The following is a 14210-nucleotide window of genomic DNA, read 5'->3' as shown; positions in this document are numbered from 1 at the left end:
AGTTTCCACCGACACCCTGCTGGTTAACAGTACCGGTGGCGGTCGTTGGTAACCCGGGCCTCGACCGATCCGGTATGTAAGTCTTATTTATGATCCGCATATTTGATTTGGCAAAGATTTTACGCCGGATGCCCTTCCTGACGCAACCCTCCCCATTTGTCCGGGCTTGGGACCGGCACTAAGGATGCACTGGCTTGTGCATCCTCAGTGGCTGGGTTTAACCTTGTTTCACCTGGTCTGCGCTTGTTAAATGTCCACCAGAGAACGCCTCCACGGTGGCAAAACGAGGCCTCTGTAGTTCCCGGCGGCGAGATTGTGAGTACACACTTCTCGCGATAGCAGAACGAACAGGTAGGGGAGGGGCGAGCGAGGGGCGTGTCCACCAGATAATCAATGGCGGATGGCGTCGTTCTCTCGCACGGATGAATAGTAAACATATAAAACGCTAAGATGTGCCAGCAGCCGTTATTATACATGGCCCCCCGGTAAAGTCTATTTACTGGAAACACTGAACATATGTTGTGAAAGTTTATAGAGAAAAATCACGCAATAAAAAGAGTCATTATTTAGCCACATTTTTTTCCCCCAGACTTCCCAACTGCTTTCAAACTTTGCAAGGTTTTGTAGGGTTTAAGAACATAAGTAGAAGGTGTTAACAACTACATTCAGATTCCAGGCATTCTACCCACCCTTGTGCCCCTTAACAAGCTATCGTTGTGTTTGTTACTCAAATAGTTTACAAGTTGACAACCTAATGAAATGCAGTATTCTGCTGTCGGGCTGAGCTGCCTCACACCTCCTCTTACAAGCTACATTTAACACAATTATAAAGGTGCAGCTGGTGCTCACCTTAATGCCCATAAACCTAAAAAAATAATCATGATTAATAAATAAATAAATAAAGCAGAGAATAATGATTTGGATACCAGCACGAGAAACTGTCAACTCCTCGACATGCAACCCCCGCTCCCCCTGCAGCTTCGAGGGGAATGTTTCGTTTTCTGTTTATTAGTCTGTCAAGCCTGCGATACTGATGCATCTGTTCAAAGTTTCCAGCTTCGCAGCTTTGTCTGAATTAGTGTGTCGCACATTTTTATACGTTTTTGTTTTTGCCAAGGGAAACACGTGCCTTCCATTAAGGTGCTGCGATTAAACTGCTATTAAAGCACACGTGCTGGTCTCGTCTCTGAACATTATTAATTTATTAAACCGATACCGGGGCCCTACAGTTCTCATTTAAAATATATTTTCATTTTTTATGTTTTTTAACATCTGGAGTTGCTTAATACAGTTCAAGCAGGATCTCTTTCTTTACCCCCCCATATTCTTTTGCTTTCTTTACATCTATCTATCTATCTATCTATCTATCTATCTATCTATCTATCTATCTATCTATCTATCTATCTATCTATCTATCTATCTATCTATCTATCTATCTATCTATCTATCTATCTATCTATCTATCTATCTATCTATCTATCTATCTATCTATCTATCTATCTATCTATCTATCTATCTATCTATCTATCTATCTATCTATCTATCTATCTATCTATCTGTCTGTCTGTCTGTCTGTCTGTCTGGACAACTCTGGCAGTGCCTCCTTGCAACATGTGCTGAGCATTTCGGCACCGCAGGGGCGTATCTGGACGGGGTCGAGGCGATAGGGTCCATGCGGAGTGTCTGGTCCCGGTGATGTACAGTGGTGTGTGAGGCTGACGAGCGGCCCTTAGCACCTCAGCTGACGAGGGACCATCTGTGCGGCCCTGCACGACAAATCAGTCGCTGAATATTCATGCCCCATCACTTTCCTCATCACATTTGATCAGGGCACATGTGGCGTGAGAGCGAGGGGAGAGGCTGACAATGTTGTTATGTTGTCAGAGACCTGCACAGTTTGCGTGTTAACAAGGACATTTGCCGAGCGGAAGTGTGCTGCGCGCTGGCGCCGGGTTAAACAGTGTGTGACAGTGTTTTAGTTTCCTCACTGAGCGAAGGACGTCTCCTCTGCATTGTGGATTTCACAAATCATAAGTATTCGTCTCTGTGGTTCATGTTTTTGGTGTGGTGAAGGGTGTGCAATTCTGAGGTGAATCCGAGGGGAACTTGAATGTAAAACTCATTTTCAAAAACCAAAGAAGAAGAGACAGTAAACGAGTAGACATTGTTGTACAAAACAGTACATTTGATATAGTATTATAGTATCTATGATAGTATCTGTGTGTAATATATGTATATAAATATATATATAAAGAGAGAGAGAGAGAGAGAGAGAGAGAGAGAGAGAGAGAGAGAGAGAGAGAGAGAGAGAGAGAGAGAGAGAGAGAGAGAGAGAGAGAGAGAGCGGGAGAGATGTAGAGAGGGGGGAGAGAGAGAGAAGGAGAGAAAGAGGGATAGCGAGGGAGAGAGGTAGAACGTGAGAGAGAGGGAGAGAGAGAGGGGGGGGGGGTAGAATGTGAGAGAGAGAGAGACAAGAGGCGCGAGAGAGAGAGAGAGAGAGAGAGAGAGAGAGAGAGAGAGAGAGAGAGAGAGAGAGAGAGAGAGAGAGAGAGAGAGAGAGAGAGAGAGAGGGAGAGAGGTAGAACGTGAGAGGAGGAGAGAGAGAGAGAGAGAGAGGGAGAGAGAGAGAGGGAGAGGGGGAGAGAGGGAGAGAGAGGGCGAGAGGTAGAACGTGAGAGAGAGAGAGACAAGAGGAGAGAGAAGAGAGAGAGGGAGAGAGAGGGAGAGAGAGGGAGAGAGAGGGAGAGAGAGGGAGAGAGGTAGAACGTGAGAGAGGGAGAGAGAGAGGGAGAGAGAGAGAGAGAGAGAGGGAGAGGGGGAGAGAGGGAGAGAGGTAGAACGTGAGAGAGGGAGAGAGAGAGAGAGAGAGAGAGGGAGAGGGGGAGAGAGGGAGAGGTAGAACGTGAGTGAGAGAGGGAGAGAGAGGGGGGGCAAGGGGAGAGAGGAGAGAGAGGGGGAGAGAGGAGAGAGAGAGGGAGAGAGGGGAGGGGGACAAGGGGAGAGAGGAGAGAGAGAGGGAGAGAGGGGAGGGGGACAAGGGAGAGAGGAGAGAGGGAGAGGGAGAGGCAGAGGGGAGGAAGACTCAAGGTTAACACCTACAACTCAGTAAAACACTTTTAAGACTCGAGCGGATGAGGCCGGCCAGTTTGCTCATTTATGAAATATGAACTCCCCGAGACGAGGTCACTTATATTTGACTTTCCTAAATATGGTGTAAAATATAGTGTATCCCCGGGGCTCGGGGAGATGGCCAAGAAGGAGACATTAAAGACGAGGATCTCCTACCACCCTTTTAAGGCAGTAAAACAGCTTGCGATGAGAGGCCGCGGTGAAAGTGAGTCACTGTTGTGTCAATACGCGCACAGCTTTAGCGCTGCACGCGCCTCCCCTTTAAATCAGCGGGGGGGGCGGGGGTCACCTGTGTGCCTCGTGAATCCTTAAACAGCTGCTCTCTGCTGTTTGGCTGCTGGGACGGGGAACAGGTGTTGTTGTTTCCTTCCTCCTCCTCCCCCCCCCCCCCACAAGTCCTACGTGCAAGGTGATGTGCTGAATCGGCTGTATGTACAGATTATGCGCATGCAGCAGATTCGTGACGCACGACACGAGCGGCGCAGTGGTCGGCGCCGTGGCCTCACGGCGGTGGGTTCGAACCCCGGGGGTATCTTGTCCCGCGTGCGCGTAGCCCCTGTGCAATCTGCCAAGCAGCTAACGACACCCTCTTCCGCCAATCACTGGAGACTGGGGTCGTCTTGTGTGTTGACAGAAAAACTGGGGAAATAAAACCCAATTTACGTAACCGGTTATTTTCTCGCCCGGTGCGGGATTCGATACGGAGTGTACTGCACCGCAAGGCGACGTCACCAACCGCTCGACTAAAAGGGTCAGACCCTCTACCAGTGTTTCTCAACCCAGTCCTCAAGGACCCCCTATCCCGCAGGGTTTCATTGTAACCCTGCATAGGTAGCCCTGCTTGTACTTACTCGACCAATCATCTCGCAGCACTTAATTATGCAAGGTGTGCAACACCTGACAAAATTAATTGCTGATTGGTTGAATAACTACAAACAGGTACCTATTCAGGGTTGCAAAGAAAATATGCAGGATAGGGGGTCCTTGAGGACTGGGTTGAGAAGCACTCAATCGGCCAGTGGGTCTTATTAGTAGTTTACACTTATATAGAGACGAGTCACAAACACTGCAGACTGTGCAGACTTCTGACGGTGTTGGGCCTGTGTGTTTCAGGCGCGCTGGAGGTGGCGCTGAGATGTCCCCTCAACCACATGCAGTGCATCGGGACCAAGAGGTGCATCCACTTCAACAAGCTGTGCAACGGGGCCCGGGACTGCGAGGACGGCTACGACGAGGGCGTGCACTGTCGAGGTAAGCGAGAGGCGCCCTGTATATCTGCCCTGAGGGCCCCCTGAGGGCTATCATACCAATAAATATGTTCTAGATTTTATTTATTCTTTACATCTGGGGGTCCCCTCGTAAACCCCTGCGTTCTGACATGCGGGAACAATAACCGCGCAGCAGAAGGCCGTTATCCCAGGCATCTTGGACGTGTCGAGGTGCTGCCGAGCAGATACACGCTGTAACTTTCCCGGATGTTGGAGTTGAATTTGGGGATTTGTTTTCCCTTTTCTGGCCATTTTGATCACTTTATCTTATTTTATTTTTTTTGAAAATTCGGAACAAACGTTTTCACATTCCCAAAAATGTGACCTTGTTTTCTAATTGGGGATTGACGTGGTTGGCTTCTGGTTGCCATGGGAGCCGCTGCAGGCAGGCAGGGGGGTAGGGGCGGGGTGGGGGTGCACCAGGTGTTGTGTCATATACGCGGGATGGTTTTTTTGTCGTTGCTCGCACTTTTTTGCGCCTGTGACGGGGTGCAGAGGAGCAACACACGAGGGAGGCCTCCTCACTTTAGAAGCGGTGACCTTTTACCGACCCAGCGGTCGTGTGTCGGCCTCCGGATCCCGCCTTTAATAGCTTGCAGGGGTGTGTTGTGTTCATGGGCAACGGGGGCTGGAAACGCCTGCTCCCGTGCTGCGCTGCGGCACCACGATGCTCACGTTGATAAATGGACTCGGTGGGTTGCCTCGGAGAGGAAATTCGGGGATCGAATTAATATTGATCCTCGAAGTGGGTGGACGTGGCAGTGTTCTGCAGTCAAAGTGTAGTTTGATTGGGGAAAAAAATTGTTTGTTTGAGTGTGGACTCCTGCGTCTAGCCGGCGTCACGTGTCTCTGGATGCAGATGCTGGAAGATGATTAATAACCCCGTTAAGACGGGCGGTGTGGCCTGGTGCGTGGCTGCAGGAACCGCCTCGTGGCTGAAACGCCACACGTGTGACGCCACAGACCGGCCGTTTCTTTTAACGAGATATGAGGGGTGTCTGTGAATGTTCTCGTTCCTCCAGGTCTTGGTTATCCGAAGGAGTTGAATCAAGTGCAACTGGACTTGGTATATATCCGTGAGGACGTTTCGCCTCTCATCCAGGAGGCTTCCTCGGTTCGTGCCTTTCTGACTAGACCAAGCTAGCCTGAGTGGCTTTTTTCAATCCAACTACGCTTTGACGTCCGCGGTGGCGTAGCGGTCTAAGCATCGGCTTTGTGTCGACGCAGTTGCCCACTGGGGACCGGGGGTTCGCGCCCCGGTCTCGGCAGATCCGACTATTGCCGGACTCGATGAAGCAGCAATAATTGGCAACGCTGTGGGGGCGGAGTCAGATTGTGTTCGTCACGTGAATGCGTCTCTGGGTGTGTCGGAAAAAGCAGTGGTTCGGCCTGGAGTCGCCCTGTCACGGAAGTGGGGAGGTGGCCTCCTTCGAGACTGCCGGCCGGAGAGGTGCAGCTGGCGAACGCATGCAGTACGAGGGTGGGTGTTTGAATTAAAAATAGGGATCGATTGGCCACTAAATTGGGAGGAAAAAGGGAAAAATCAAAAATAAATTTTGGAGAAAAAATACACTTTGACTGCAGAACACTGCCACGTCCACCCACTTTGAGGATCAATATTAATTTGATCCCCCGAAGCCAGTCAGACTAGTTTGGCCTAGTCAGAAAGGCACGAACTGAGGAAGCCTCTTGGATGAGAAACGTCTTCACGGATATATAACCAAGTCCACTTGCAATTGATTCAACTCCTTTGGATATGAGGTGTGTTTTGTCATGCCTGGGGGGGAGGTACAATCTTATATAAACCACTGCCAGCTAGCTTCTCTCTTTCTTTCTTTTTTGCATACCCCCCCCCCCAATTGTATCCAGCCAATTACCCCACTCTTCTGGAGCAGCTGTCCTGGCCACTGCTCCACCCCCTCTCCTTTTCACCTGACAGTGAGAAGTTTTACCAAGGGGACGTAGCACGTGGGAGGATCATGCTATCACCCCCCTCCCCCGAACAGGTGCCCCGACCAACCAGAGGAGGCGCAAGTCAGTGCAGCGGCTAGGACACATACCCACATCCGGCTTCCCACCCGCAGACGCGGACGACTGTGTCTGTAGGGACCAAGCTGGGAGTAACACGGGGATTCGAACCAACGACACCCCAGAGGCCCCCACTGCCAGCTAGTTTTAACAACGTCCTTTAGATCAGATAGATAGCATACGTGTTATGGCATACTCTGTCAGATGCACACAGGAACCAGCAAACCGGAGCTAAGAAATGGCCCCCGCAGGGCACTTCTCGTGCCCCATAGCATCTGCTTGTGCTGAAACACCGGTGAACATCTGCAGTGTGGATCATCTGGACACCCATAGTCCCCTCCTGCTGGGGGAGGGGTAGGCCGTCTTGGCTGCAGTCTCTACTAGGAGACAATAGATGTGTGACAAACTTTCCTCTTGCTGTCAGAGAATAGCAATACAATGTACATGGCTAACACCATCTCGGCATATATACTAAATCATCTTCATCGCTTTCATAATTAGCAGCTTGTCCAGTTGTTCACCGCAGAACGCAGTTTGCCAAGCATTGTTGTGCTCCAAAATGCAGAGGGATTTATTTCGTCCTGGCAGGACACTTAGAGGACAGTAGGGAGGATTACCTGACCAGCACCGGAGCTATGCTGGTAAAAAGCACAGCAAACGGCAGCCCAAGATTAAATCTATAAAAACGCTATTTACTAGTTTCCATGATGGAAGCAATATTTCAGTCGGATCTATTTAAAAGAAGTGATACTGTACATAAATCAAATGCATGAGGCGGATCTTATTCTAACGGCTCCGACCATGACACTCTTTCACCCGCAAGACCCACAAGGTTCCTGCAGGTCCAGGTGTGAGGCCGTCCATTTGTCTGTGCTGGTCCTAGTTTATTACTTGTACTATCAGATAGGGCAGCACCTTCACAGTGAAAATGTTAGCATAAACCCAGTATAGCGGTATACTATATAGTAAGGATGTGCATTAAATCCAGCTGTGTTGTCCAGCACAGCTCGTTTCATTAGCAGGGTTAGGTGTTATTTGGGCTCTCTGCCACCCTAGGTCCTGGGGATCCAGTTCTTCTCGTCTTTAAAGTACCTGGATCTCAGAATCCGTTAGCAAAGAGAGCCACCAAACTTGGCAGATAGGGTCAAAGCCACAGCCACTGCTGAGCACAGCTCGTTTCATTAGCAGGGTTAGGTGTTATCTGGGCTCTCCGCCACCCTAGGTCCTGGGGATCCAGTTCTTCTCGTCTTTAAAGTACCTGGATCTCAGAATCTGTTAGCAAAGAGAGCCACCAAACTTGGCAGATAGGGTCAAAGCCACAGCCGCTGCTGAGCACAGCTCGTTTCATTAGCAGGGTTAGGTGTTATTTGGGCTCTCCGCCACCCTAGGTCCTGGGGATCCAGTTCTTCTCGTCTTTAAAGTACCTGGATCTCAGAATCTGTTAGCAAAGAGAGCCACCAAACTTGGCAGATAGGGTCAAAGCCACAGCCACTGCTGAGCACAGCTCGTTTCATTAGCAGGGTTAGGTGTTATTTGGGCTCTCTGCCACCCTAGGTCCTGGGGATCCAGTTCTTCTCGTCTTTAACGTACCTGGATCTCAGAATCTGTTAGCAAAGAGAGCCACCAAACTTGGCAGATAGGGTCAAAGCCACAGCTGCTGCTGAGCACAGCTCGTTTCATTAGCAGGGTTAGGTGTTATTTGAGCTCTCCGCCACCCTAGGTCCTGGGGATCCAGTTCTTCTCGTCTTTAAAGTACCTGGATCTCAGAAACTGTTAGCAAAGAGAGCCACCAAACTTGGCAGATAGGGTCAAAGCCACAGCCACTGCTGAGGCAGCTAAAATTACATCAATTAGCCATGACAAGAATAGGCCAAATTCTTGGGATAATACTGAGTCCAACACATGGGTCGCTTTCTTTCAATTTCTGCCGCTTTTGTAAAAAGTTATAACGTTATTGTGTTGCTACTCACCCTTGTCCTCGCATGTGATTCACATGAAGCTTTGTGTGGGTCGTCTTGAGCATGTCCTCCGCGTTAATTACCCACAGATAGGCCAAGTAGCTTGGCTTATAAATGAACCGTGGCGTCACACAAAATTGACCATAACTCATCGACCGTTCAGCCAATTTAACCAACATGTGTTGTGTGTGTGTGTGTGTGGGGGGGGGGGATGTTGAGGGCGTTTCACTGGGGATGCCCAGTAAAGCATCATCAGTTTTAACCCTCATGGGTGCCACAGATCCTGTGATGGCCTGGCGGCCCGTCCAGGGTGTCCTCCCCGCCTGCTGCCCAATGCCTGCTGGGATAGGCTCCGGCATCCCTGAGAGCAGGATGAGCGGCTTGGATAATGGCTGGATGGCTGGATGGATGGCTGGATGGATGGGTGCCACAGATCAATGTAGAGTTTTACAACATTTCGTTTATATGCTCGTGGATCATTTTTCGGAGCGTTTCATCCTCTGATTCACTGCAACCTGTTGTCCGTTACAAAGTCCAGCGCGCTACATTTGGGGTTAAAATGTTGCCAAAATATGCACACGTTATCGTTTGTCTGTAGATGGGAAGAGTTTTTTTTTGGGGGGGGGGGCTTCCGAGCGTTTCAAAAGCGTTGTCCGCTGTGGTTATGGATGTCGTACTGTAAATCACGTGTACACAGAAAAAAAAAGGGATCACTCGCCGTACGTTTCGCCAGCCTTAATGGAAATAACAGGGTTTCTTTGACCACCAGAGCAGTGAGCGGATTTCAAAGGGGGGGGGGGGGTCGAATCAGCTCATCTGGATGCAACGCTTACGGGTATAAACGTTGTATCCAGATGAGCTCATTCGACCTCCTTTGATGTCCCTACCTGGATTATCGAGCACGCATCAAGACATCATATCTCCGACGTTATTAGCTGAACTAATGTGCATTAACTTCAGACTCAAAAAGGCTGAGTGGATTGTTTGTATGCCAATAAAAGGCTTATCTATCAATATATCAGTCAAGCTGAGACACTGAACAATAACAGATAAGACCCCAGATGACCGGTGGGGGGGGGGGGCAGTGCCGATAAAAATGGTTACCTTTGACACGATAGACAAACCCTAAATCCAAATATGACGTAACTATAACCCGTCATATATCAGATGAAAGCTTCCGGAAGTTTCCCTATAGAATACGCAGGAGGCGGACGCGGTTTAGTAAGTGGGCCGCTACCCAGCAGTGTCTGAACTGCCTCCAGTCCAGACAAGGTCCGAACACCCCTAGGTGTGTGTGATGGCCTTGTGGCCTCTCCTAGCCTGCCGCCCAATAGGCCCCAGCATCCCCTGAGCGCAGGGTAAGCGGTTCGGGTGAATGGATAATTGTATTTTTTCAGCGCCTTCTACATTTTAAAGCAAACCCCCAGGGTATCATCATAGAAAAAGATCTCGGATAATAAGACCACCAGAGACCTCTGGCGGTCTTACGGCCGTCTCTATGTTTGCGAGGTCGTTACGATAGCAACAATACTGCGCCAGGTAGGCGACACTCAACGTTTCCCGCTGTTGACCGATTAGCACACGGTGCTCGGACCCGGTTCACCGCCGCAAGCTGCCGTGTTTGTTTTTTTTTAATTAAGCCGCTGGCAGAATTGGTTAAGATTATAAGAGCTCAGTTTTTGGGATTAGCGGTTAAGGCAGCACATTAGCGGAACCGGGCGCGCCACTTATCACACTTCTGTACACCTACAGTCTGCTTGCTTTGGGCCGGATCAGAACACAAGTTGATGTGTTGTGTGGTTTTTGCCACGCAGCAGCATTTCAAGCCGTCACCGTAATCAGCGTTTCCTCCGCTGTTGTCTTGGCGGGGCGAGCTGGGCCTCTTGGCGGGCTGGGCGGGCTGGGCTGGGCTGGGTCTCTTTGCGGGGCAGGCCTCTTGGCGGGCTGGGCGGGCTGGGCCTCTTGGCGGGGCGGGCCTCTTGGCGGGCTGGGCAGGCTGGGCTGGGCAGGCTGGGCTGGGCCTCTTGGCAGGGCAGGCCTCTTGGCGGGCTGGGCGGGCTGGGCCTCTTGGCGGGCTGGGCAGGCTGGGCTGGGCAGGCTGGGCTGGGCCTCTTTGCGGGCTGGGCCTCTTGGCGGGCTGGGCGGGCTGGGCTGGGCCTCTTTGCGGGCTGGGCCTCTTGGCGGGCTGGGCTGGGCTGGGCCTCTTGGCGGGGCGGGCCTCTTGGCGGGCTGGGCGGGCTGGGCCTCTTGGCGGGGCAGGCCTCTTGGTGGGCTGGGCGGGCTGGGCTGGGCCTCTTGGCAGGGCAGGCCTCTTGGCGGGCTGGGCGGGCTGGGCCTCTTGGCGGGCTGGGCCTCTTGGCGGGCAAATGGAAAAAAAATAAGGAAATATTAAAACACCCTTCAGCACCATTCTCCCCACTCACACCAAGTTTTTTTTCCCACCTTTTCATTTTTTCTCACCTTTCTAAACGTGTTCTTCCGCTACATTAACATTGTTAACACCTTATAGACTTTGTGAAAGATTCACAGCAGGGAGGATCTTGAGCCACGTGGGAAGCTTATCAATTAGCCAACTGGCTAACTCAACCAAGCATATGTTCAGAAAAGCACTCTGAGAGATTTCTCGCTACAAGTTTTAAATGTATAACATGTTTTATTTTCACGCGCATCCAAACTTTAGCAGGCCAGACACCTTTCAGATTGGGTTTTTTTGTCCCATCGGGGGAGGGTTCGACTGGAAGTCTCACTCCAGGAGGAGTGAGAACTCGCGAGCCGACTCTCCGTTTCATTTTCCTGAATGATTTTAGAGTAAAGCCTGTGTATTAGCTACTGAATTGAGAATTTTGCTGCCAGATTGATAAGTAGATCCCCCCGAGAGCTGGATCTCATGTTTAGCAGCTCGTCGTTTATTCAAAATGTTAAAACCTGTAAGTCTGTTGTCTCGGAGAAGCTCTTGGCCCTGCAGAGGTTGGTGCTCTGTTTCCCCTCTCAGTGCGAGTCTCACAGGCATGGCGGACCTCCCGCCAACCATCTGGACTCGTGTGTTCAGGGTTCTGAACGCTGTGACGGGCCGACGTGTTTTTCAGCCTTGTTGCGGCCTAATTAATACAGAGTTGATTGGTGCTGTAATCTGCGGCTCGCTGCGTCCCAGGGCTCTTCATTACTGTGCTGCGAGCCCGGCCCCTGTCCACCGCCGGGCATTGAACCCGCTGATCGATGGCATGGTAAAGACCCATGTATAATGACACACATTACACATATCATACACACACACACACACACACACACACACACACACACACACACACACACACACACACACACACACACACACACACACACACACACACTGTCTCCGGTGCCGGCTGAAGTAATGCATTCATTGTCACTCTGTGTGTAACACTGAAACTGGAGTTCAACCAGTGTGGTTTTAAAGGCCGAGAGCTTTTAAACTGAAGCGGTGTGCCGATATTCAGTATCTTATTTTGAAATTATTGAAAAAGGCCATCCATCCATCCATCCATCCATCCATCCATCCATCCATTATCCGAACCGCTTATCCTGCTCTCAGGGTCGCGAGGATGCTGGAGACCATCCCAGCAGTCACTGGGCAGTGAGACACCCTGGACAGGCCACCAGTCCATCACACAGGGCGCCCCCACACACACACACACCCCTAGGGACAGTTTAGCATGGCTGATCCACCTGACCTACAGGTCTTTGGACTGTGGGAGGAAACCGGAGCCCCCGGAGGAAACCCACGCAGACACGGGGAGAAGATGCAAACTCCACACAGAGGACGACCCGGGACGACCCCCAAGGTTGGACTACCCTGGGGCTCGAACCCGGGACCTCCTTACTGTGAGGTGACCGCGCTAACCACCGTGCCACCTTTAAAAGTATTATATAAAAGTATATTAGAAGCGAGGTTAGCCCCTTTGGTCGAGCGGTCAGCGATGTCGCCTCGCGGTGCAGTACACCGCTGGTTCGAATCCCGCAGCGGGCGGAAGTGTGCTTCGGCCCTGTGATGGCCTGTGCAGGGTGCCTGCCGCGCGGTGGCTGCTGGGAAAGGCTCCAGCATCCCTGAGAGCAGGATAAGTGGTTCAGATGAAGAACGGATGGCTATGTTAAAAGTGTTTTAAAAGTATTATGCAAATGAATAAACAAACAATTACGCAAGGATGCGTCGGTGCCCTAATTTTGTTTTTAACAAAACATTATTCCAGCAAAGGCTTTTCAACGGAAATAGCGGGAATGCAAAATAAAGGCGCGACGAGAAGCCTTTTCTCTTTCCTCGTCCGTGACATTTTAATCTGTAACGTTAAACCCAAATAATGTCTCAATATCTTAACTTTGACATTTATTGAGGAGAGGGGGGGGGGGTTGAGGAGAAGGGGGGGGGGCAAACAAACACATTACTAGAATAACTCTTTTTAACGGAACATTATTTGGAGTCGGCTGATATGCCAAGAAGGTAATTTTGCAAATGCAAAATCAAAAGTGTCCCGAGACCTGCTGGAGAAATGCCATTATCGCCATTTTTGTAAAACGTCTTGCTCTTTAAATCACGTCCCGCTTGGACAGCAAGCCACGAGCTTCTCCAAAGCCCCGCCAGACGGGCCCTGGCAACGCGGGTCGGCGGCGGCGATCGTTTGTGTTGCAACCTTGTCGGGTGGTTTGTGTCTTTGTGTCCGATTGTTGCCATTTAGCTTGTTGTGTGTGTGAGACCGGGTCGTGCCGGGTCGTGCCGGTCCGTCGCTCGCGCCACCGTCTCGTTTCCTCATAGTGATGGAGAACAAATCAGGATGATGGACTTTCTTTACCCCACCCCCTCCCAGCCGTCCCGGCCGCTGCTCCACCCCCTCTGCAGACTACCACGTGCCTCCTCCCATACACGTGGAGTCGCCAGCCGCTTCTTTTCACCTGACAGTGAGGAGTTTCGCCAGGGGGGTGTAGCGCGTGGGAGGATCACGCTATTCCCCCCCCAGTTTCCCCTGCTCCCCCGAAGAGGTGCCCCGACCGACCAGAGGAGGCGCTAGTGCAGCGACCAGGACACACAGCCACATCCGGCTTCCCGCTCACAGACACGGCCAATTGTAGGGACGGCCAACCAAGCCGGAGGTAACACGGGGGTTCAAACCGGCGAGCCCCGTGGCGGAATAGGCCGTTACGCTACGTGGACACCCTCGGGATGATGGACTTTCAGATGATGCCACATACCGATGACGTTTTATGTTTGGCTTTGTGGTTTACCCCCCTGCTGGTGTTTTAGCACAGCAGTGACACCTGCCGATCCCTGAAGCGGACTGGCTGAAATTATCCCAAATTACTGTGAAAGAAATATTCAATAATATTCATGTCAATCACAATAATCGCAGTGATTATAATGTGGTCCTGCATATAGAAGTCAAATCAAAATATCACGTTGGCATATAGTAGTCACATGTTGGCATATAGTAGTCACATGTTAGCATATAGTAGTCACATGTTGGCATATAGTAGTCGCGTGTTCGCATATTGTAGTCACATGTTGGCATATAGTAGTCGCATGTTGGCATATAGTAGTCACATGTTGGCATATAGTAGTCACATGTTGGCATATAGTAGTCACATGTTGAAATATAGTAGTCACATGTTGGCATATAGTAGTCAGGTGTTGCCATATAGTAGTCACATGTTGGCAATAGTAGTCACATGTTGAAATATAGTAGTCACATGTTGGCATATAGTAGTCAGGTGTTGCCATATAGTAGTCACATGTTGGCATATAGTAGTCACATGTTGGCATATAGTAGTCACATGTTTGCATATAGTAGTCGCGTGTTGC

At 50.5% G+C, this 14210-nt stretch overlaps 1 protein-coding gene across 1 annotated transcript in view; it reads left to right on the top strand.

Moving 5' to 3' along the window:
- Window positions 1-14210, top strand: part of lrp1bb (low density lipoprotein receptor-related protein 1Bb) — a 303986-nt gene that overhangs the window by 24489 nt on the left and 265287 nt on the right. Inside the window, exon 3 of the mRNA XM_056288933.1 lies at window positions 4243-4380. Coding sequence (XP_056144908.1) covers window positions 4243-4380 — 138 coding nt within the window. The remainder of the gene's footprint in view (window positions 1-4242; window positions 4381-14210) is intronic.

Source organism: Lampris incognitus, chromosome 11, assembly GCF_029633865.1.
Source record: "Lampris incognitus isolate fLamInc1 chromosome 11, fLamInc1.hap2, whole genome shotgun sequence".
NCBI lineage: Eukaryota > Metazoa > Chordata > Actinopteri > Lampriformes > Lampridae > Lampris > Lampris incognitus.
Note: the sequence above shows the minus strand (reverse complement) of the source record. Positions and strands in the feature narration are given on the sequence as shown.